At 36.4% G+C, this 25,477-nt stretch overlaps 2 protein-coding genes across 5 annotated transcripts in view; both read right to left on the reverse strand.

Annotated features, from left to right (window-relative positions):
• Positions 1-541: 541 nt before the first annotated feature.
• LOC109106385 (voltage-dependent calcium channel gamma-7 subunit-like) lies at positions 542-15,546 on the reverse strand. Of its 4 annotated transcripts, none has more exons than XM_042740646.1 (7): positions 15,311-15,546; positions 15,128-15,218; positions 10,782-10,977; positions 9,615-9,701; positions 9,390-9,530; positions 3,328-3,473; positions 542-1,322 (listed from the first exon to the last, which is right to left on the reverse strand). In XM_042740646.1, the coding sequence occupies exons 3-7, from the start codon at positions 10,975-10,977 to the stop codon at positions 858-860; spliced, it is 1,035 nt and encodes a 344-aa protein (XP_042596580.1). In that variant the 5' UTR covers positions 15,128-15,218; positions 15,311-15,546; the 3' UTR covers positions 542-857. The 4 variants fall into 4 exon arrangements, with proteins under 4 accessions (XP_042596580.1, XP_042596577.1, XP_042596581.1 ...); XM_042740643.1 differs by having other exon boundaries at positions 15,100-15,218; XM_042740647.1 differs by lacking the exons at positions 15,128-15,218; positions 15,311-15,546 and adding an exon at positions 11,165-11,267.
• Positions 15,547-17,136: 1,590 nt separating this feature from the next.
• LOC109063617 (protein kinase C gamma type-like) overlaps positions 17,137-25,477 on the reverse strand; it is a 28,460-nt gene continuing 20,119 nt past the window's right edge. The window contains exons 11-17 of the mRNA XM_042740648.1: positions 23,215-23,306; positions 22,781-22,843; positions 22,557-22,695; positions 20,844-20,924; positions 20,634-20,741; positions 20,304-20,444; positions 17,137-19,340 (exon numbers count right to left, since the gene is read on the reverse strand). Of these exons, the coding sequence (XP_042596582.1) occupies positions 19,179-19,340; positions 20,304-20,444; positions 20,634-20,741; positions 20,844-20,924; positions 22,557-22,695; positions 22,781-22,843; positions 23,215-23,306 (786 nt within the window). The 3' untranslated portion in view covers positions 17,137-19,178. The remainder of the gene's footprint in view (positions 19,341-20,303; positions 20,445-20,633; positions 20,742-20,843; positions 20,925-22,556; positions 22,696-22,780; positions 22,844-23,214; positions 23,307-25,477) is intronic.

Genomic DNA, 25,477 nt, shown 5'->3' on the forward strand with positions numbered 1-25,477 from the left:
TTCAATACAGTCTCTTAACCACTAGAGGGCGCTGTAAACGCTGACAATTTAAAATACGCTTTCAGGCAAGCGCTTATTCTGTGGACCTACATATGATATTTAGAAAAGAGTCTTACAAAATAAGAACATTTAAATGATTTTAATTTCGTTTTTTCCCACTTAAATTGTCAACATTCTGCAGAAAGGCAGTGAATCAACTCAGCCAAAACACAACAGTACACAGTATTTATACAAGAAATATTCAATATTTCTCAACTCTTTGAAAAAAAAAAAAACACGTTCATCATTTAAAATTTGTTCAGTACCAAGTAATTCCCACTTTAGCATTTAATGATAATATTAACACTAAAACTAACAATTCACAGATTCCATGATGAGAAATAACTTAATTTCAGTAATATATATATATATCTATATATCTATATATCTATATATATCTATCTATCTATCTATCTATCTATCTATATATATATATATATATATATATATATATATATATAGATAGATAGATAGATATATAGATTATATATCTATATATATATATATATATTTCTATCACCAAAAGAAGGCAATAGTTCACATATGTGCTCTAATGTGTGTCTAAATACATGAATTGTCAGTTCTGTTGTGTGCGATTGTCAAGTGTTCTGCATGAACCCTCATTCGATCCATTGCAGTTTAATATGCTACAATTTCACAACATTCAGTCTTAAAAAGAGGCCTTTTGTTACAAACAGTAACTTCCTTTTCTCATATAAAAAACTACATCTTACCTTACATCATATTTCTGTTTCTCATTGTTAATTCATTATTTCAGTAAAAACAAACACTCTATAAACTTTCTGTTCTGTCTGCGTTTAGCATGGTGAGGCGCTCATGCGCATATGTGTGTGATAGTGTGGGGGCGGCACTGCAGCGGGCGCCGCAGACAGAGGCAGGGTCTGGGATGCTGCCCCGTGCGCCCCAGGGTGGAGGGGATGGTTGTGGGGGAATGAAGCTGCAGAACCTGCTGATTGCAGCTGGTATCCAGCTCCAGAGGTGGGGCTGGATGCAGCGGTGATTCCCGGAGATGATGTGCTCTGCTGCCCACTCATCTTCGGCGGGGGCTGGGGGTTCTGCGTGAGCTGGATGGAGATGTCACTGGAGATCTCGGAGGCACTCCGAGCACGCTGAGGGGGAGGCCAGGTCTCTGGGTGCAGGTACTGTCCGCTGTAGTCGCTGCCCTCAGAAAGGCGGGGGCGATAGAGAGCTGGGTGAGGCCGATACATTTCCTCTTCAGTGTAACGCTTCATAAAGAGATACACTGACATCACACCAGCACCCTGAGAGAACGAGAGAAAGAGTTTAACAGAGAGAGAGAGAGAGAGAGAGAGAGAGAAGAGCTGTTCAGGATAAATTTATCCTTTTTCGGTCACGCTTTATTTTGAGGTTCAATTCTTGCTATTAACAAACCATTAATTAAGTATAACAGTAGCAAACTTTGAGTACACAACTAGTTTACCTCTATGTTTGTAGTTTGTACTGCAATTATACTAAAAGTGAACTTACAGGTATACTGATAGTTTACTAATTAAATACTTTGTACACTTTGAAGTATAGTCTCAGTAAACTACTAGTTTAGTAGATTTATACTGCAAGTATACTCATAATAAGTTTTCTTTAAGTGAACTTTACATCATACTTTAAGTATACTACTATGTCCCTATTTAGGTTTTAATTTGTATATATTTTGTTATTTGAATATCTGAACATACAAAACATCCAAAAAAAGAGCAGGGTATCTGCTTGTAAACAAAAATATTTTATTCTAGCTTTATGCATTCTTTTTTTTTTTTTAACACTTTAATGTGGGTAAGTTTAATAAAAAATAAAGAAATACCATTTTGAACAAAAAGCTAAAAAAATACTATGAATTGGATTCAGAATGATAATCAAAACGTAGATGGAGTCGATCAACACCCCAAAGCTTGACTGTAATTATTACATCTTCTTCGGTCAACATTTTATTCCATAATGTTACAGTTTTGATGCTGTTTCATGTCAGATGATCCTGTTACATGTGTTAGTATCTGTTGTTTCTTCTTCTTCTTCGCTTGTGTTTTTTTTTGGAAATTCTGTACAGAAAATGTGTACTAGCGCCCTCTACCACATAACAATGAAAACACGGATTCTATGAGCACAAGTATAGCTCAAATATATTTAGACTTTTTGTAAGTATAATTTAAGTATACTTAAATGTAATTTTAAGTACATTTCTGAGGAGTACATAAAGCCCATTTCTGAGCATACTTTCCTATTTTTAGTTTAAAAGAAGTATACTAATAGCACACTTGTATAAACTTCTTTTTCATAAGGGAGGTATTTTTAAAATTGACATTTATTATTATAGTTTGAAAATATGCACAAAATAAATGACAGATTTATTTAGGTATGTATGTATGTGCTTAATTATTTATTTACTTTGGATAAATATGGCAAATTAATAAAGCATTTCTGACAGGTTGGAAATAACAGCAGAATGCATAGGAACTACTGTACTGTGGTTACGCGACTACACTCTTCATTAAACGAAGAAAAACCTGAGATGAATATACAAGATGATTTTACAGCAATCCCTCTTTGTTCTTGCTCTAATATTCGCTCTCTCACACACACTGACAAACTAATGTTTCCTTTGGTGACCATAACAATAAAAGGATCCTGCTGAATCAAGCAGAAAAAAAGAGTTAGAGCTTGAGCTTCAATTTTGCTTAATCCTCACTTTATGGGCACACAGAAGAAACGGCTGACAGACGGCCTGTGATCTGCAGCTCTGACTGCTCCATCACTCACTTCATCTTCTTCTGACTTTCATAATCACCTCGATAACATCTACACTTCAATCAGAAGTATTTGAAAACCTAAAAACCCAATCTTATGTGGTTATCATGTGAAGAAAAAGAAATGAAATTGAAAATCTCTTAAACTGACCTCCTTGAGCTCAGGTTACTTAACGTTTTCATATAGCAGTCAATGAAACAATATGATTAAGTGCTCTAAATACAGTATTCAAACCCTGAGTAACAACTAAAATGGAGCACATCTGAAGCTTCCCATTCATAATACATAAAGAGCACATTCGAAGCTCCTGCCTTCAACTGAAGTGTATGTCAAAGCAGGATCATGTTAAAATCCTTTGTTAAGCCCCTCGGGCCTAGAAGAATGGATACATTCAAGTCATTGAAGCTTTCACAAGAAATATGACTACATCTTGGCCATTCAAGGGGCTACAAAAAATTACAACCAAAAAAGGCACTGATATTTAGGACTGAAATTTCATCCTCTGACCTCTTTGAGCAGGAAGGAGCTGGCAGCAAATGCAAAGGACCAGCCGTAGCGGTAGTTGAAGAACTGCTCTGGTTCCCGCGGCCTGTTCATTACTTCATCATTGATACTTGAGATATACAGCACCAACCCCACCACCAGACTCAACCCTGAGAGAAAGAGAGAGAGAACAAATATGTGAAGAAAAATCAACAGACCACCAAGATAGCACCTGCTGAATAACGAATATTAAATGCAGCTGCAAGAAAACTAGAACAACAGAACTAAACAATAAAGATAAATAACTGCACTGGGCCAACTTAACAGACACACACAAGTACTGTACACACTCCAGGGCTCTGCCCGGCCACTGATGAGAGGACATCAGCTCCATCTAAATAAATCACATCCCCAAACTCTCCTCACTGCAGGCACAGTAGGCTAGGAGAGATGCATGGAGGACAGAGGAGATAAATCTGCTTGGTAAGTTTGACGTCATGCATTACCGTTTCTGGGTCCAAACGCTGTTTTAGATGCCTAAAGCAAACAACAATGCTAACATACTGTACACCTACGGTGTGCTGTAATATATATATAAATCATAATCCTAACCTTTCCATATTGAAATTACTGATGGTCAGACTTTTATGAATCTTTTATGAATGCTGTGAGCCCAGAGACTGTATACCATGAGTTTTTAATAGCTTAGCTTATATTTGTAATAAATAGTGCTCATAAATGGCTGTTGAGATAGTATGAATTGAACTGAATTGAGTAGAGGCTTGGACCAAAAATGAAAACTTGCTTTAAAATTCATCACCCTTAGACCATCCAAGATGTAAAAGAGTTGTTTTTGTAGGAACATATTTGGAGAAATTCAGCATCACTTGCTAACAATTGGATCCTCAGCAGTAAACGGGTGCTGTTACGCCTTTTCTATCTCTACCAGAGGCCTATCGGCAAAAATTTAGGAACATGAGAAAACCTGCAGAACAGACATATTGTGAATTTGCGAGAGACTTAAAGATACAGTTAGATCATTGGTGTGCTGCTTCAGGTGCAAATAGTCATGAAGATCTTCATGAGTTGTTCATATTAGAACAGATCAAAAGTACTTTGCCTGAGCATGTTTCTACCTTTATGTCTGATCAAAATGTTACATCTACTGAGGATGCTGCCATTCTTACTGGTGAGTATGTACATACTCATAGGGTATAACTGCACTCCGTCAAGTTTTGTCTGACCATAATAATAGGGGTGAGAGGAATTTGAAAAGTTATGCTGATAGAAATGACCGTTGTGCTTATTGTCATTGAAAGGGTCTCTGGAAAAAGGATTGTTTAGCACTCAATGGAAAACTCATGCGTGTCTGAACCCAAGCCTACTCTTGTTGTTTCATCTGTTCAGACAGATAATGATTCTGATGGTCATCTTGATAGCTTACAGAAGTTGGAGAAACTGGTGGTACTTTGTAATGATGGAGACGTAGGTTATGTTCCTTTCATTACAGATGGCTATGTGTCACTGCTTGAAAGTACTGATAGGGTTCCTAGATTCTTCGAGACACTGGTGCATCTGAATCATTCATTTTAGAGTTTGTTTTATTTTTTAGTTTTTCACTAAATTTCTCATCTTGTTCAGATGAAGAAACAAACTCATCTACATCTAAAATGGCCTGAGAGAGTAGATTTTCATAAAATTGAAATTTTTAGGCTGTGGCGGCATACACTTAAAGATGTGACAGAATTCACATACAGTTCTTGTTATGTTTCCCCTTTAAGGGTGTTTAGTTGCTGGTGGCAGGAAGTTTCCCCTTTAAAGGGGTCATATGATGCGATTTCAAGTTTTCCTTTCTCTTTGGAGTGTTACAAGCTGTTAGTGAAAAAATAAGATCCTTAAAGTTGCAAAAACTATAGTCTTAAACCCAAAGATATATTCTTTATAAAAGTTAAGACTCGTCCACGCCCTCCAAAAACGCCTCGTTTAAACACCCCCCCACATGTCTATGTCATGATGTGGGAAGATTTGCATAACACCGCCCAAATGTTCACGCAAAGAAAGAAGGTGTAACTTTGATTCTCGCTGTTGCTGCCGCCATGTTGTGGAGATGCTGTTTCCTTGTGAAAGCGAAACTACTTTGTTTGGCCTTCCAAAAGAGGACACAACTAGAAATCAGTGGTTAAGTTGTATTTACAACACTGTTCCAGAACAGTTCGACCCAAATATTCAGTTGTGTGCAGCACATTTTATGGATGACTGTTTCCTGATCCTGGGAGAGAAGACTACAATGGCAGCGCATCTGACTCTGTAAGTACGTTTACATATGTAAAGGATTTGCCACTGATGATTCAAACTCAAGTTTTGAGCAGTGTAGAGTAGCTGTTCTCAATTTCAGTCCTCGCACCCCCCCGCTCTGCACATTTTGTATGTTTCTCTTATGGCTTCAGACGCTTGTTCTATTCAAACGTAAGTGCCCTGCAAAGTGGACATCACAGGATATTCCGCCATGATTCCAGTTAGAAGCGAATGTATATGTTCTATTCAAAGTGCATTGAAGTGTGCGAGGCGTGAATTTAAATTGTATTTATTTACAGAGGTATATGATGTCACACTTGTCCATGTGTGAAGACGTTGTGCAGCGCAGATCTGTGAATGAATGTTCCGAAGTGAAGTAAACTTCAAAAGATTTCCCCTGCTCAGGGAGTAGGGAGCAATGAAAACTGTGTAGGGACCATGTCAATAGGAACACAGTTCATGCATGGCACTAACTTCTAACGAGCTGATTATCTGAATCAGGTGTGTTAACAAAGAGAGACGTGCAAAATATGCAGAGCTGGGGGGCGAAAGGACTGGAATTGAGAACCGCTGGTGTAGAGTAGTGCTTGTTGTTTGTCATTTCTCCGATCACAAATGCAGACATGGTTTTATGTTTACACGGCATGATGTGATGCAACGCAACGCGTTAAAACACAGTATAAGTCATTATAATCTGTAATTATGTCCCCACTGGATTCAACAAATGGCTCGTTTGTAATAGGTTTTATTGTTTTTGTCTTGTCTCGCCGGTGTTCTGACCGAAAGGTGGGGCATAGAGGACAAACAATAATGTACAGTATGTGGAAAATAATGTATCTATCTATAATCTATAAGGTGAACTATTCCTTTACCAAGCAGAGGCAAGCAGATTGTGAGTAGCAGAGGAATGTGAGTATGTGTGCGGGTTTGGACAGAGAATGACGGCAAAACTGTCAAAGAAACAGGGTGAGAAAAGCTCACACAATGTGCACAAACCAAGAAATGCCTGTAATATTTATTGCAACAGCCGAATGACCGATTCTCTCACCCACATACACAAAACAAAAACACAACATTCCTGCAAACATCAGCTACGTTTCACAGCCACTCCATCTAACAGCACTATCAGCGCACTTAATCTTTACTTTTTAATGGCTTCTTTCAACTAAAGCACTTTTATCAGCCCCGAGCAGTCTGAAATGCCCATTACATATTCAGCAGCAGGCTGATAGAGAACACAGAGAGAAAAGGACAAGTAAAAAGGTGTTTTTTCAAGGGCAGTCTGTCAGGAAGTTTGTGCTGCAAGAGGAGAGAGGTGTTTTCGATAAAGCTGAAGGTCTTTTCTGGCCGTGTGCAAGGTTGAGGCAGCGATGCAGTAAACAACAGTTGCATCTGCATACAAATAAGTTCTACATTCAGGTTAGGGTTAGACTCTCACTGCAGTTCATGAGGGAAAATGCATTTATTTAGCGCTTTTTCAATGTCATTATAGTATTCTATTAATACTATAATTCTTATAATGTTATTAAAATCCTCTAATTTTAAAGGGGTCATATGATGCGAATTCAAGTTTTCCTTTCTCTTTGTAGTGTTTACAAGCCCTTGGTGCATAAAGAAGATCTGTAAAGTTGCAAAGACTTAAGTCTCAAATCCAAAGAGATATTCTTTATAAAAGTTAAGAGTCAACCACGCCTACCGAAAATGGCTCATTCTAACATGCCCCCACATCGCTACATCACAATGTGGGAAGATTTGCATAACAACGCCCAAATGTTCATGCAAAGAAAAGGCGTAGCATAAAATAAAATAAAATAAAATAAAAGGTGTAACCTTTTATTCTCGCTGGTGCCCCCGGCGCCATGTCGTGGAGACAATTTTTCACTGTGAAAGTGAAAATATGTTGTTTGGTCTTCCAAAAGAGGACACAACTAGAAATCAGTGGTTAAGTTGTATTTACAACACTGTTCCAGAACAATTCAACCCAAATATTCAGATGTGTGCAGCACATTTTATGGAAGACTGTTTCCTGATCCTGGGAGAGTAGACTACAATGAAAGACTTCTGACTCACAGTCTGTAAGTATGTTTACATATGTAAAGGATTTGCAACTGATGATTCACATGCAAGTTTTGAGCAGTGTAGAGCAGTGGTTCTCAATTCCAGTCCTTGTGTCAACAACGAGAGACGTGCAAAATATGCAGAGCTGGGGGGAGCGAGGACTGGAATTGAGAACCGCTGGTGTAGAGTAGCGCTTGTTGTTTGTCGTTTCTCCGATCACAAATGCAGACATGGTTTTATGTTTAAACGGTGTGATGCAACGCAACGCATAAAAACACGGTACAAGTCATTATAATCCATAATTATGTCCCCACTCGATGCAACAAATGGCTCGTTTGTAATGGGTTTTATTGTTTTTGTCTTGTTGCGCCGGTGTTCTGACTGGGACACGCATCACAGTATGTTAAGGGGCGTAACATTTCAAGCTTGAGGCATTCGGCCAATCACAACGCACTGGATAGCTGGCCAATCAGAGCACACCTCGCTTTTCAGACCGATTAGCTTTGTAAAAAACAACTCGTTTCAGAAAGGGGGGGCATAGAGGGGACACAATAATGTACAGAATGTGGAAAATACTGTTTTTAGAACCTTAAACTGCATAAACACATTTCATTACACCAAATACACCAAAAAAATTTGACCCCTTTAATAATTTTTTTTATATGTAATGACAGCAGCACTCAAGGTGCATGAACGCCACAAGTTTGTCCACAAGTAGTTCATTAGTGTGTTTTTAGTGTGGAAATACAATCTCTGTACGTAAATGTTTAGGTTTGAGGATTTAAAACAAAAATTGATAAGACATCCTACTATTGAACAGTTTAACTATGTGGTTAGTTTAAGTTAACGAACAATAATAATTCAATCATTAAAAATTTCATTTCATATGAGCTCTTTATATTTAGACAAATTTGTGCTGCAATGCCTACTAGGGTCTCTGTCTGATTCTAATTGAACATGTTTTATATTTTATAATCTTGGTGACCTCTGCTGGTGCAGCACTGAACTGCATGCTCATATATTTCAGGTATCTATTGGAAAATAAATCTGGCATCAGTTTAATCTTCACATTTACATGATACAGGACACATCAGGCAGTTGTGCTTACGTGAATGACTATGTTTTTGCTCTGTGTTAGAACATTACATGAGAAAATAATAAGTGCAAAGGATATGCAACTGTGTAATGAGAGCTATCATGTGACAGAGGGTTAAGATATCCTACTTGTATGATAGATGTGTAATTTTACAGAATAACTAATGCAATAAAAATACAGCACTTCCTTCAAAGAAACTTTATCACTGCATCCACTGGTTCCAAAAACTGCTAAATAAACAGATGGAGCGATTTCATGCACAGACACAGGTTTATGATTAGAGGAGACATCATTAATGTAATACAGATGGTACTGTTGCATTCTGGTAAGTACAGAACACAAAATCCTCACAAATGTAATCTTCCTGAAAAAAGGATTTGTATTAAATATGTTATGAACTATTTTTAACTGTAAGAGAATTTTAGAAAGAGACTTAATTCAAAAGAATGTTCCTCCAGGCCCATTTGTGATGACACAATTATATCATATATCCTAAAAGTGTTATATATAATATTCAGTATAAATATAAAATGTCTAAAAACTGAGGAAATTTAAATAAAACTTATAAAGGGTCACACATTAGGGATTCATTGCACCAGGTGTGTCCTCCTTACAAGAAGGAAAGGTTTCCCAATACCTGAGAGGATGAAGAAGATTCCAGAAATGAAGGCCAGGATGGTGCGCTGCGGACGGATGTGGCCCACGTTACTGATGATGAAAGCCATGAAAACGAAGAGCAGGGACACCATAGGGAAGGGCGTAGCTGTCCGCACCATCTCTGCCAGAACAGTAAATGCATGTGTGTGAGAGCTGTGCGTGTAAATGTGGACATGTTACTTTGATTTGAAGTACGTTCACTCACTGAGGATATTTGCAGTGTTTTCTGTGGTGATTTCGATCTCTGGCTCTGTGAAATACTCAGAGGCCACACATCTACCTTTCTCTGTACCTAAAACAGTGAGACAGAGGATATAATGAAAGATGTTTATATAAATATAAAATACAGCAACTACATGAATATATATCAACACAATTAATATTATTATATTATTAATATTGCCCATTTTATTTGTCTTTTTTATTTAAAGGAAAGTTCAGAATTCATAAAAATAATCATGATTATTTTATTCAACAGACAGTATTTTAATAGTATGAAACAAACAACAAAATAAAAGTAATAATTCTAAGTAGGTAGATGCACGTTTGCTCTAATACAAAGTAAAAAAAAAACAATTCTTTGACATCAGTAGAATGATAAATTATAAAATTATTTAATTTTTGGATGACACATTGTCTTTTTCACACTACTTTTCCCACAAATTATAAATAGGTCTTTATACATGAAAATATACAATATATTTTGTAATATTTTACACTACCGTTCAGAAGTTTGGGGTGGGTAAAAATTCAGAATCATGTTTTTAAAAAGAAGACTGTTTTGCTCATCAAAAATATAGTAAAAACAGTAATACTGGGAAATAATATTAAATTTTAAAGTAACTGTTTTCTATTCTATTTTAAATCTAAATGTAATAAATTACTTTGATGGTACTTTGATGGAATTTTCAGTAGCCATTACTCCAGACTTCAGTGTCACATGATCCTTCAGAAATCATTCTGATGTGCCGCTAAAGAAACATTTTTCTTATTATCAGTGTTGAAAACATTTATCTGTTACTTTTTTGAATAGAATGAATAAAAAGCTCAAAAAACATTTTTGTAACATTATGAATGCCTTTACTCTTAATTTTGACCAATGTAACATACCTATGCTGAATAAAGTATATATGTGTATATACAGTACTATATCTATCTATCTATTTATCTATCTATCTATCTATCTATCTATCTATCTATTGACCCAAACCTTTGAATCATCATGTATAGAACTACATATAATATATTTTTTTTTGTGTGTGAAGAGGGTCCCTTGCAGGCAGATCAGCATGTTTAGGCATCCTTGCTATCCGAAGTTTGTATTATAAAGCACTGTCTAAGACCTTAGTGTATAATATGTGTGTGCCCGCACCTGCTATGAAACATACTCTCCAGAGGCCCGAATGTAATGCCATCTTGACATCGACAGTTTGGTTCTGCTGCAGTACGATTCCCTCCTCCATCAGCAGCCAATAATCCGTCGCCACGGCAACCCCCACCAACAGCAGTCCACACGCCCCAAACACTGTGGAGAGCAGAGTCAGAGCCCTGCTGCTGCAAGAGCTCATCTGCACACACACACACACACACACACAGGCTAACACACACACACACACACACACACACACACACACACACACACACACACACACACACACACACACACACACACACACACACACACACACACACACATACATACATATCAACCGTCAGCACCCAAGCTTCAAATCACTGCAAAAATACCAAAAATACCTAGACACTTCTACACAGTCGCTGTTACTCTACAGTTCACCAGTAAAAGTGGCAAGAGAAAACAGATAAGAGGAGTGTAAAAGATTATGATCTCTTTGGCGGTAATCAGCCAATCACACGAAAGGTCAGAGTTCACCAGGCTTAACGGGTGGCATTCATTGAAGCAGAACGTGAAAGATTATTGGCAGTGATTCAGATGGCACATCACACACAAGCACCTAGAGAGTCATGAGTCATAGCTTTACTGTGAGACAGACCTCATCCGAACGGAAAAAGAAACAGAATCTGATAAAAACTGCTTTTGGATAAGTTCATCCAAAAATGACAATTCTTTCATTAATTACTCACTCAAATGTCATTCCAAACCTCTATGACTTTCATTTTTCTGCTGAACACAAAAGAAGAAATTTTAAAGGATTGTACAAATCATTCTTTTCTACAGTTAAATGAACTGAGGCACCATAAAAATATTATAATAATTATAATAATTATGAATATGACTGTATTGTGAGTGTTCTGGAGCCATTCAACCGAATTTGTGAAGAACTGACAGAAATTTAAGTCATTATTTAATGATAATCTTCCCGTCCAGTGAGCCGTTAGGGACTGAATAATTGCATCAAGTGAGTTGAACTCAATAACCAGATGAGTTAAATCATTCAGACTGGTTTTGTGAAATTGATGATTGACATTAGAAAACAATCACAAGTCAAATTATTTTAAGAATTACAATTTCAAATATAGATCATAAGACCATATTTATGATGCTTTTGCATCATTTAACTGTAGCTGCATGGACCAAAAAAAAATAAAAAATCCTTTAGTGCTCTACAGAAGATAGAATGTCACATAAGTTTGGAATGAAGGCGAATTAATGAATTTGAATGAACAGTTTATTAAATGCTTTGAAACTGTTATTTTAGTTTTTTTTTTAATTATTATTCTTGAGTATTTATTAATATGTTTAACTAGCTTCAGTTTCCATTTTATTTTAAGTTTTAGTAATTTTGTTTTGTGCTTTGTCATTTTTATTAGTTTTATAATGTTTACATTTAGCTTTAATTAATTGATCATTTTAGTTTTAGTCATTTTAGTGCTTTACATTTTAATAAGTAACAAACGTATTTTATGTCAGTTAGTTGCCAAGAAAACATTTCTAAAGGTAATTTTTAATCAAATCTTAAAAAATCAAAAAAATGCTGGGTGAAAAATGGACAAACCCAGCAACTTGGTTGTTTTGACCCAGCGACTGGTTGTTTAAATTTTTAACCTAACCTTCTGGTAGTTTTATTTGACTAAACTATTGCTTCAAAATGACTATAATTCTTGCTTAAGATGAACCCAAAATAGGTTGGAATTAAATGAACATTTATTATTATGTTCAATAAAAGTTGAATAAATAATGAAATAATTGCTTATTAATAAATGTTCACCTTTTGATTATTGCTGATGCCTCTAGAAATAATTTGTCTGATTTTAATTTACAGCCTGTTTTGGGTTCATTTTAAGATAGCCATATAGTAATTTTAAACAACAGTCTAGTAGAGTTAAATAAAACTACCCAGAAGGTTGGGTTAAACTGCTGGGTTAAAACAGTGCTGGGTTTGTCCATATTTCACCAAACGCTGGGTTGTACTTAACTCTGCATTTTTTTAGAGTGTATGGAATAAGATATATGTAAAAAAAATTATTTGACCTTCATTTCAAATATTTTTAGTAGTTTTAGTTAACATAACAAGTAACAACACTTCTTTAAAACTGAGAAAGAAAGGTACAGACTGTAAAAAAACAGAGTCAAGAAAAGACACGGGAATGAGGAAAGGCCATATACGGGGCACCTAACTAAAAATGGCAGTATGTAAATGTCAGAGGTACACTATGAACTAGTGTTCTCTATGTGAAATGTGTTGCAAAACTAAGATTACATCCTCTTTCTGACCCTGTGCACCTCTCTGATTCTCCCAGGGCAAAGCTCTGATCGATTCTTAATTAATGAGGGATGCTTTTTGTCTCGGTTGTGAATGGATGACAGTGCTGACGACAACTTGAAAGGTCTTTTCAAAGCGAAATGTGCATATTGCTCTCTGCCATTGTTTCTGCATCTGTGCCGAGCTAATACAGGAACGCTTTCATCCCGTCATTCGCTCTCTACATATTTAAAGATTACGATTTGACATGTGATTAATGAAATGAATGCTGTCATTCGGTTACACGTGTGAGGTTGAAAGAATCAGTTTTCTGTCTCCGCAGTCACTCAGCTGCTGCTGCTATGGCGACTTTTATGATGGATATTTTTGAAGAGGTTGTATAGAGTGAGTATGTGTATATGTGTGTGTGTGTGTGTCTCTGTGTGTCTGTGTGCTTTTTCATGCTGTCATTTCCTGTGTGTCTCTCCGAGCTGGTGATTCAGAGCAGCACCCTGAGCAACAAGAGAGGGAGAAAAAGAAAACGTAAGAAAGAGAAAAAAAGAGACTGAGACTCTTGGCTTCCAAAATGAATCTCAGAAGTCTAGTCAAGACTTTAGTGCATCTGTGTAAATATTGGAGAGTTCGACCTTTTGCCATTCATCCTGCTGCAAAGAATGACGCAAGCCCTAACCCCAGCAGTCAACAGAAGAAGAACCTCAGCAAATGATGGACAGATTTTGCAATGCAGTGAAAAAAGGCACAGTGTGAACGTTGTGGAGGAAAAGTGCTGGTGCAGAGTGCTCTGAAGCAAACACAACAGAGGCAGAGACCAACAATGTCAAACTCCAGCTTGACCGTCTTCACTTAAAGGTTTTTTTCACTGAACTCCTTCACCCGCAGCTCTTCTGCCCCCTCAAGGCCATGTGTGCTGATGTAGAAGAGAGGTTAGTTCTCCATGACTAAATCAGTCCCCCAAAGTTCCACCTCAAACTTGCATATTCACCCAAAGATTTCCTTTTTTATGTTTTTACATTTATGTGGGGTCTGCACATCTGATTTGATCTGATCTTGACCTTTGCTAAAGGAAATCTTTGTGCACTGGCACAACTTGAGGTAACTCCCTTGAGCTTGGTGCCACACAAAGTGTGTACTTAAAGGGATAGTTCATCCAAAAATGATTTTTTTTTTTCATCATTTACTCACCCTTATGCTGTTCCAAACCTGTATGAATTTCTTTCTTCTGTTGAACACAAAAGAAGATTTTGAAGAACAGCTGCTGATATTCAATGACTTCTACAGTATTTTATGACAGAATTTTCATTTTGGGGTGAACGATCCCCTTCAAACGCAGTATGATGTCAGTGTGGCTTACAGTAAGTACTCGATCCAAAATATTAAAGGAACCGTTAACAGTTAAGAAAATATCTTGAAAATGTCTTTTTGATCCTAAAATCAAAATCATTGAGATCCAGTGTTTTTTGGACCCCAATGACTTTCCTTGTATGGACAAATACAGTTCAAAAAGATCTTTTATGTTCCACAGAAGCAAGTAAGTCTCCAGATTTGAAACGACGTATGGGTGAGTAAAAAGAATGTTCATTTTTGGGTGAACTGTCTCTTTAAATATGTTTGCATATTTTTGTTTAAAGGAACACTATGATATTTAGTAGGTATCAGAATGTATTAGAATAAATAAATTGTGAACAAAAGACATACAGTAGAGTGAGGAACGGGGACAGGGAGAAGAGAAAGAGTGCCAAGCCAGATGTAGGCTAATGTATGGAAAGACCTTGGCCCAGTAATGATGGAGTTCCCACCTACATGCCAGCGCGCGCCTCCTGGGGCATTTGACTGAGCCAGTTACAGTCTCAACTACCTCAGCTACCATTCACTCACTTCTGCCCAACACAAAAATGCTCAACAGCTGCAAATGTTAGTAGAATCACCGCATGCCAGTTTCCTAAATGACTCTGGACGTTAACAATTCACAACGGACCACAAACAACGACAAATCTTCCCCTCACGTACCGACACAACATGCGACTCGCTTACAGACCTGCTGGGATTATGGAAACGCGTCTGTACTCGGTCGACATGCAGCCATAAACGCATATCCCTTGGTTTTCTTTAACTTCTGTCTATAACACCTGCCAAAAGTTCAAATGTGTTTCGACTCAGCCACGCATTAGTTGAGAACAGTAAAGAACAATGAAAGCAGACTGAAGAAGCGTGTACTCACCCTGCCCGTGCGCGTGGAGCTGACAAGTATGCAGGCACAAGCCTCACACCAGGGGTGCCTGGCAAAATCCGCGCTCTGTCTCTCTCTCCCTCTCTCGTCTCTCCCTCCCTCTTTCTTTCTCTCTCTTACGTGCGTATTTCCCACTGATACTCCGTTATCTTCTCCTCCCTCACATCTGCACGCTTACCATCCCTCTTTTTATCCCAGCAAAACGAAACGGAACAAAAAGCAACGCAGACGTTGTGCGTATGAATATGGAGTAGGGCTTGGGTAGTGCGCAATGGAAAACGTACTTTTGCATTTTTGATGGATGGATGGAAAGACTGCATGAAGCTTAAGTCTGGTGTCTGCTTTTGACAGGAAAAAGACGGTTGATATTTCAAAACATATATGGCTTACAAATATCAGTTTGATAATGCACGTACAACAGCCAGTATCCATGCTGATTTTCACTTTCATGTTTTTGCATATAGATTACCTATGCGGTAATATTTTTGCTCAATTTAAGTTAATCTTTGCTAATAATTAGCTAAAAAGCAAATCATTTAATAACAATGCCATGAAAAAGTTAGCTAAACGTGAAATTTTTAACTAGACAGTGTGAAATTGTATTTTATTTTTTTTTTTTAGAAAATCTCTAAACAAATACCAATTTTTCATACTGTGCATTATATTGTAATGCATATTATGGCTGTAAGTTTGTGAATTAAGTGGTTGCGTCTGTAAAAGTGTATATCTGTCAAATTCTGACAATCACCCTCGTGTAAAAGAGACAGAGAATGTCATTAAATTAGTTTAGGTATGGAGGGAAATACAGATTGGTCAATAGTGTATTGTGAGTAGACAGTCAGGCAAAGAGCGGCATAATTTACAGTTAATGAGTGAGTTAGAAAAAGAAGACAGAGCACTCATTTTCTCCTTACATTAGTAATTAGTGCAATTTCCCCTAACAATTTTGTCATAATTCAAAGGGAAGTCTTTGCAGCAGCAGCATCCAAGATTTACAGTAGGCTACATGATGCCACTGAATCTTTGTTGGAGTTAACAAAAAATTTGCAGCATCATGAATTTGTCTCTTCTGAAATTCAAAACAAGATGCATGTTTGATTACTGGGTTCCTTTTAAGGAACATGTAAAGTCTGTCTGGGAGAAACTTAAATATTAAAGAGATTGCATGCGTACGAATATGCAAACACAAGTACACTTTCACCTTAAATTCAGAAAAACATTGTGGATAAATGATCACTTTTGTCGTCATCCATGTCAGAATCAAGCCTCATCTTATCCTTTCTCAGTTTCTTCTCCCTGTTAGTCTCATTATACTTTATAGTGGCCTTAGCCTCATGATAAAGTATTTTTAGGCATGATATCAATAGCATAGTACACTCTGACCTCAAGAAGTGAAGAAGGGAAAGCGAGAGACACAGAGAGACAAAATTCTACATTATATTCAACAACACACGACAAGTAAGCATTTCTGTTAAATTTCAGATGCTGGAAATCTTCAGTTCAAGAAAGAAGATGAGGTCACAGAACTAAAAAGAAAGTCAGAGTGGGGCATTAAAAAAAAGAGGAGTGACGGAGATGAAGACAGTTACAGTAAGGAGGTTAGGGTAGTTTTTAATAGGCAGGGTATCTAAGGGTATCCTGTTATATCACTCAAGCCCACTGGGACAGCACTGATGGGTGGAGAGAGAATGTCTTGAGAGAGATTGAGAGCTGAGCGTAAAGGTCTGCCGTCTCATCAGCACGAACACAGACTCCAGAGACGTGACCAGTAAGACGAGGCCAAACAGGTGAAGGATGGAGTGAACACAAAAAAGTGCTCAGTTTAAGTCATCTATTTTATTTACACACTTTGAAAACACAAAACAACTCAATGCAAAATCATTATGCAATGGTTCTATCTATCTTTCTATCTATCTATCTATCTATCTATCTATCTATCTATCTATCTGTCTGTCTGTCTGTCTGTCTATCTATTTAGCACATTTAACCAAATTATCTTTGATATTGAGGTTGAATCGTTTATTGTGACTGGAAACAAACAGAGACACAGCATATAGCATAATTACATCAATACATGGAGTTTTTACTAATTAGTACATTAATATTTTAAGTAGCGTTTGTAGATCTACCTACAGAGCTTAGTTCCAACCTAAAAACAAGCACAGCTGTTAATTGGTTGAGCTCAACTGAACATTTGGCAGGTGTGCTGTAGCTGGAACCAATCTGCAGAAATGTACAATCGATCTCCAGAAGCAGAACTGATTTACAAAGTATCCCATTTTCATAACCACAAGATCAGCAAGACAGCGATGAAATAAAAGGCCGGGAAATGTCGAACAGGATCAGGCATTGATCAATCATTTTTGCCTTGTTACAAATTCCAGGGATTTTTTTTAATATAATAAATTACAGTCATCTACATTCCTCATTCACACATCTCTTTTTACCTAACCTTTCACTCCTCCTAAACTGTCTTTCCCACATAATGCATGAAATGTTCCCACTTTTCTGTTGGCAGTATTTTATTGTCAGTGTAAATTTCAAGTTGTATTAGATGGACATTTTGGGCACAGGATGCAGACTCGGGTCTTTCCAGGTCAGGCATCATGATTTTTCACTATGCAAGAAAACTGCATGCTGATCTCAAGCTCTCACAGTGTCTTAATAACCATATTCACACCAGCTTCACACAAATAACACTCAATAAATTCATCCTTAAATCTCAGATTTCAAAAGCTGTTTTGAGACCAGTTTGGTAATATAATAATTAGCACTTAAATTTAATCAATCCTATGCACTATAAACAAAATTTTGGTTGCTATAAGTTGGAACCACATTTTCTTCACACTAGATGTTGCAAAACATTGTGATTACATGGACATTTTTATTTTATACTGATGATATGGTTTAACATGTTAATAAAAAATGTCTGTAATTCTAAATAAACATTGACATATATATTTTATAATACACATACTTTATACAGATATGCATATAAATATATGGAATAAATCATAAATATCTAAATTTGTGTTTTTCATAAAGTCATTTGTTTTAATACCATCGATCCCAAGGACTTATTTTTGTAAAATGCTAAGATGATGCAAACGTTCATAGTTTGTATAGAATCATATTTGGATTGAATTCTGATGCATCTAAAGAAATATTGAGGATCAGCTTATAACATTAATGTCACAAACAAGAAGTTTATATGCTGAAGCATTAATCTTTCTTTCTTTTTTTTTTTTTTAACATTTAGCTGTCATGTGTGTGACTCCTAAATCATAATGCGGAGTTTCTATACCAGTTGTTAGATGAAAGGATTACCAGTATTTGCTTACCTGTCTGCACTTATTTAGTTACCTAAACCAAACCAGAGCAAACAGGATCTTACATAAAGACAAGCAGAAACGCATTAGTTTGATCTGAGATTAAATAATCAGCTTGAAGTGAACTTTAAAACATGGGGGAAATCATGTTCATGCTGGTTTCTATAGTGTACTCAGTTATAATTACTGTAGGTCATGGCAACTACTAGCATCCAAAGGCATATCCAATAAGATCCTATATTGTCCAATGAGATAATGGCATGAATGCATGACCCTTAAATAATTCAGGCTGATACTCTCAGAGTGGACCGGCTAAATATTATTAATGCTTAGTTTGCTTTACCATTAAGATGATTAAAATCAGTGTGGTGTTGTTGTAGAAGGTGATTGCTGGTCTAATTGAGACAGACTACTATTGTAAGCAAGCTGAAGCCAAATTACACATTCTTTTTTTTGGTCACCATAGTTTAAATCATGAACAGGAGCAGAAAAAGTCAAAAGACGGTTGGTGTGGATTGATTGAGGTTTTCTCAGACAGCTGTTAGGGGTGAGGGAGGAAATTCCGGGTTTATGTAGGTGAAGCCTTGGAATTCCTCTTGACTTATTGCGGCGAGAACATCTGGGTCAGATGGCGTGAGGGCAGAGGGGGCGGATGTGAAAAACTTATCAAAGTTCTCTCCTTTTCTGCCTCCCTGTGGGAATGACAAATAGAATTAGCTGGGTTACGTTTATTTCTATTTAATGCCAAGCAAATTAATTGGATGCTGTTGACGTCAGTTCAGCGCTGTGAACTCAGAGCACCTCTAATAATTTGCTGTGCTCACATACATTCACACAGCATAATATCCACAAAGATTAGCATGAGTAATATGGGCAAAGAGCTACAGGCAATGAGGGTCAGGTTTATTTTGGTTCTTCTGTCTTTACAAGACAACACCAGTAACGCATGCACGGATGCATGGATGCACACTGAAAATAATAAGGAGAAGCAGACAGAGCGCATTAATAAACTTCCAGTTACATGGTTACAAGTTTAAAATAAAAAATAAAATAAAAAAACACATAAACTGTACAACAAGAAAATGTCGACATACCATAACTTCTGTTGGTTCAGTGTAAAGTTAATTATAATTACTGTACTAAAGATAAGCAAATCAAAAGCTAATGTGTTTGCTGTTAAAATATATATATATATATATATATATATATATATATATATATATATATATATATATATATATATATATTAACCCCAGCAAATTCTACCCCTTTAAGAAAAACAGTCTGGAGTTTAAAAACAACTATCTTTTTTATTACATATAACATGATCAATCAATCAATCAATCAATCAATCAATCATTCAATCATTCAATGTCTATCTACCAATCCACCCATTTTTATTATTTAATAAACTTTTTTTCTTTCATGGTGTGGAGTTACCATTTTCTTCTACTGTTTTTATTTAGACAATGATTTTTTTGTTTCCCCTACTCAAAAACCAAATCGTCACACCAAAATTTTTATATTTTTACATTTTCGTAAAGACATTATTGAGCATGTTTAATAATCCAGAAGCTTTTCTATCGTTGTTGGGCATTTCTGGGGTAAAGCCTGACCCACACACAGAGACAGGTGTTGTGATAGGTGATACTCACACTTCTGGGTTTGAAGGGAGGCTGTATCTCCAGTCTCTCCAGTCGGTCCCAGTCTATCCAGCGGAAAAAAGGATGCTCCCGCAGCTCTCTCTCTGCATCCTCTCCTCCACCCAAACGCTTAGCAGGGTTCTTGGTGAGGAGCTGGGAGAGAAACAGATGGAGAAAGAATGTCAGAAAAACAGAGAGACAGAAAGGATGGAAGTTCAGTTGTATGCTAAGTCAAATTTTTTAGAAGTTGTGTTAGTACTAAAGATGGGATAGATTGCCCTATGCATGCACTGTGAGCAAAGTATGTAGGCAGCAGAGATGAAAGAACAGGAAGTAGATTACCCCTTTGCAGATGGCCACAGCCTCCCGAGAGAGACTCTTTGGATATGAAACGCTCTGTTCCATGATGGACTGAAACAGCTCCTCCTCATCTATGCCATCAAAAGGAGGCTGATGAAAAGAGAGAGACAGAGGGAGAGGGCGACGGGGATGAAGATCTATTGAGAAAAAGACAAAATTAAAGGCTCAGGGAAGCAGAGGATGAAAAATTACCTGCCCAGCCAGCATCTCATAAAGCAGGACTCCATAAGACCACCAGTCCACTGCTTTACTATACGGCTGATACGCCACAATCTGAAAACAACATATACCTGTTAGAACCGTTTCTTTTTTACATTGGGTATAGATTTCCCACAGTGTTCATTTAGAATGCCTTTGGAATTCCAACTTCTTTAATTTGTATTGAGGTAGCAAACAGGACGCAGTATTATAGTTTCAATTTAAGGAAGTAAAATGAAATTCAATATAACTGCATTTAATATGAATTACCAATAAACATGGAACCATGTAGAAAAAAATATGTGATACTTCTAGCAAGAATGCATTAAAATGTTCAAAAATGAGAATAAAGGCATTTATAATACTACAAATGATTTCATTTTCATATAAATGCATAAAAAAAAGAAAAAAGAAAAAAGAAGCACAACTTTAAAACTGATAATAGTAAAAAAAAATATGTCTAGAGCAGCAAATCAGTATATTAGAATGATTTCTGAGGGATCATGTGACACTGAAGACTGGAGTAATGGCTACTGAAAATTCTGCTTCGCATCACAGGAATAAACAACATTTTAAAATATATTAAAATATAAAACAGTTATTTCAAACTGTAATAATAGTTCAAATTATTACTGATTTTACTGTGAGCAAAAGAGACTTTTCAAAAACATAAAAAAACAAAAACTTACTGACCCCAAACTTCTGAATAGTAGTGTACAGTAGGCGTTTAAATATATTCAATAAATTACACATTTTAATATAACATATTTATTAAAGATACTTCACACAATACTCTTCAAAATGGAGCCAAACAACATGAAGCCGGATGATAAGATGGAAACTTTAATTAGAGCTCTAGGAAAGTTTGTTCTTGTCCTTTAGTTCCTCTGTTCATGATTTTTGTTCATCTGTTGAATTTCTTTGAATTGCAATTCAATAAATTCCACTTCCCATCATTCCAATTCAACGTCCTGTGGAATGTGACCAATTAAACTCACATTCCAACTCCTAAATTTAAAGAAAGACGATTTTTAAATAGCTCTTGAATTTTGCCCATCCTTGCTAAATGCTTCGTAATTTCATAATGTTATATTCTCAAAATCATTTAAATTAGAAATATTCTCATTACAGAGTTAGATGGATGCTATTACAGCCCTCTCAATGTGCAGATAAGCTCATGAAAATCATATTAAAGATAATTAAACAATAAATATGCCAGTGTCTCTGTGTCAGCCGTGAGTGTGTGTGTCACAGCGTGAGAAAGAGAGATTAATTTCCTTGCCTACAGGGACACATATTGCATCTTTTCAAAATGACAGGGACACAAAGATCAATGGCTTTTTCTCTTTTTTTTTTTACATAATGTGATCAATGTGAGCCAGTTTAACTGCTGGGTTAATACAGCACTGACGCATACTGGGCTTCAGTAGACCCACATTCACATCGCCTTTCCATCACACAGCAAAACACAAACATTGACGATTTAGCACATACATCACTCGAGCGGGATGTCCGTCATGTCGCCGTGTAGTAAACACCGCAGTGAACCTAAATTAAATCACACAGAGACATGTAGATGCACATACACGCAGACATGTGCTGACTGCGCACATCCACTGAGTGTTCGTGTAAACACAGAGCCGAGGTCATGGAGAAGAGAAGATGAATCAGACGGGAGCAGAAGGATGGAGATGGAGTAAAGGAAACCTCAGGTGCGATGTAATCAGGTGTGCCACAGAAGGTCCGAGTGGTGTCCCCTTCCATCATGCCTTCCCTACACATCCCAAAGTCTGCTATCTTTATGTGTCCTTCACTGTCCAGCAGGACATTGTCCAGCTTTAGATCTCTGCAGACCGAGAAAGTAAAATAATAATAAACTACAACAAAATATGTTTTTTTTGAAGAAGAATACCATCAATCATTTCACCTACATATGAATCATTCCTTTGTTGTGCAGGAAGAACAGACCCACCGCAATCTCAGCAGCATAGAACCTGCCAACATGAAAATCTCTCATTAACTCTATTAAACACACATTCTTCCACTGCAGGACAGAATGACAGAATGATGCCATACAGATGAATTTAGAAACAGAACCGAGGGGGTACTTAAAAAGTGAAAAAAAAAAAAATGCAATAGTTGTGGATTATTATTGTAATGTTCTTATCAGTTGTTTGGACTCTCGTTTTGACGGCACCCATTCACTGCAAATGATCCACTGGTGAGCATGTGAGGTAATAGTAAATTTCTCCAAATCTGTTTCAATGAAGAATAAAGTCATCTACATCTCGCATGGCCTGAGGATGAGTACATTTTCATGTTCATTTTTATGCAAATTATTACAGAAGAGAAGTGCTAAACTTACGCCGCGTGTGGTTCTTTAAACTTGCCGACGATTTGGATGTGAAACATAAGATCACCACCGTTCACATACTCCATGACGTAATACAGACGATCCTACAACACAAAACAGATATGCAACTTCACAATACTAATAGAAATCAAAAATGAATCATCAATCAGTTCGCTTGTTCTCATGCTATACAAGTAAATAATACAACAAATGCCACAGCAGATTAGCAATCAGTCAAATTAAAAGACATATTTTTTGTAAGTTAATGAATAGAAACAAGACCTTGTGATCACACAAGGGCAGAAATATAATTTTTTTTACAGAAATTATACAGTATGAGTAAAGTGACAAAATGAATTGAGTGAACTCTGTGTTGTAAGCTGAGACCAGCACGTTTTCTCAGATGCTTCAGTATTTGTCACCTACAGCCAAGGCAAGATAACAGCCTACACTTTATCTCCAGAGGCATCTGACTACAGCATCTGGTGTCTGTACGACTTGAACTTCTGATCAGTGGGACGCTGCACTTTTCCACTGGGCTTTGACAGGAAACTCTATTTCATGCACTTGATACAATGAGACACAGTTTACATACACAAAGAAGTCATTACCAAACCCAGTCACATTGAGTGTTTGTTACAAATTCAATCGACAGGGGGGAAAAAATCAAATGATTTAACAAGAGTAATTCAAACCTTCACAAACCATTAAAGCCAGACACACACACACTCCTCTTTTTCTCTCTTTCAGTACTCCAGCTGCCAATGTATTTCATTAGGCTGATTGCCACTTTGCAATATGTGTCTGCTGAAAGAGGTCAGACAATTAGCACTATGAAAAGTCATTTTTCAAAGCAAAATGAGGCAACCAACATTTCAAAAAGGCCCTCCAGATTCATTAGTTACAAAAATTATTTATCTTGTCAGATTGAAATATAAAAAATGATCGTTGAATCACCTTTTATTACGCAGGTTGTTCCAGGTTACCAGTTTAGAACTCACATGACAGCTTTCCAAGAATATAATTATTACATTGTCAGAAGCTTCTGTTATTTTGTTCACCCATTGTTCATGTTGACATTTTATAAACCCTGTTAGTCAATATTGTAAAAGCAATCTGTTCTTGTGATTTGTCTCCCTCTCAAGACTGCTAACAGCCTTGTTCAGGGCAAATGAATTGAATCTATCAGTCCCTATCTACGCCAATGTAAACAACCTTTTAATGAGGTAAAAGAAGAACACTTACGGTGATGCTTTCATTTTTACTATGATTAAACAGCTTTACTCCATAACTGATACAGTTATTAATCTGGCATACAAACCTTGCAGTTTTGTCAATTTTTAAAAAAACATTTCTTTAGATACACGATGAACATGTGCATGTGATGAAGAATCTAGGCATATTAGAAGCCTAATAAAAGCTGTTTATTTACATAGAGTGGGTTAACTCATAGTGGCAGCCATTTTTAAATCACATGACCAGATTAATATTTAAGTACGTTCATGGCATTTTGTAATTACCGTAATTACTAGCAGGGTTTCTACAGACATGAACAAGCTAAATTTAAGACTTTTTAAGACATTTTTAATACCACCTTATTTGAAATTTAAGACCTAAACCTGTAATGGAAATACACATTTTATTACATATATGTAATACTTTATATGTTTAAATTAAAAAGAAATCAAAATATAATTTCTGTAATAAATTATATTTATTACTACGATATACAGTGAACTTTTCATGTCAGCAGACAATATTCCATACAAAATATCCCTGCAAAATAACTGCATCACTGAGATTTTTAGTAGAGTAAACAATTTATTCTGAAACAATATTTTCATCAGTGTTCTATCAGCTTTTACATACTTAAATCTGCATATTTTTATTTACCTTTACAAAGGCCTATTTCTAACCTTTTTAGATGTATGCATCATCTTTCATGTCAAATTATTACAATTTATCAATAAATTCAATATACACTATAGGGCTCCAAGTCAGATTAAATAATTTACACTGCAAATAACAATAATTACAACTGCAATAATGTTATGAGATTAATATTTTAAATGCATTTATGAATATACAAATAAGAAATGTTGAGGGAAAAAATGCATATTTTCCAACATACTTCTCAACTAAACTACCAGTAAGTGCAGGCGGTAAGTCACTTAATGAGTGAGTCACTGAATCATTCATTCAACTGATTGAGTGTGTTATCACGCTGGTATCTTAAGGACTTTTGTGGACAGCTGACTCCTAAAGTTTTTGATAT

This window comes from Cyprinus carpio, chromosome B16, assembly GCF_018340385.1.
Source record: "Cyprinus carpio isolate SPL01 chromosome B16, ASM1834038v1, whole genome shotgun sequence".
NCBI classification, from domain to species: domain Eukaryota; kingdom Metazoa; phylum Chordata; class Actinopteri; order Cypriniformes; family Cyprinidae; genus Cyprinus; species Cyprinus carpio.

Coding starts and splice junctions, on each gene's coding strand:
- LOC109106385 (XM_042740643.1), bottom strand. CDS start 15,183: ATGCGTTTATGGCTGCATGTCGACCGAGTACAGACGCGTTTCCATAAT. Junction 10,978..15,099: donor GCGAGTCGCATGTTGTGTCG/GTACGTGAGGGG, acceptor GTGTGTGTGCAG/ATGAGCTCTTGCAGCAGCAG. Junction 9,531..9,614: donor AAACACTGCAAATATCCTCA/GTGAGTGAACGT, acceptor CTGTTCTGGCAG/AGATGGTGCGGACAGCTACG.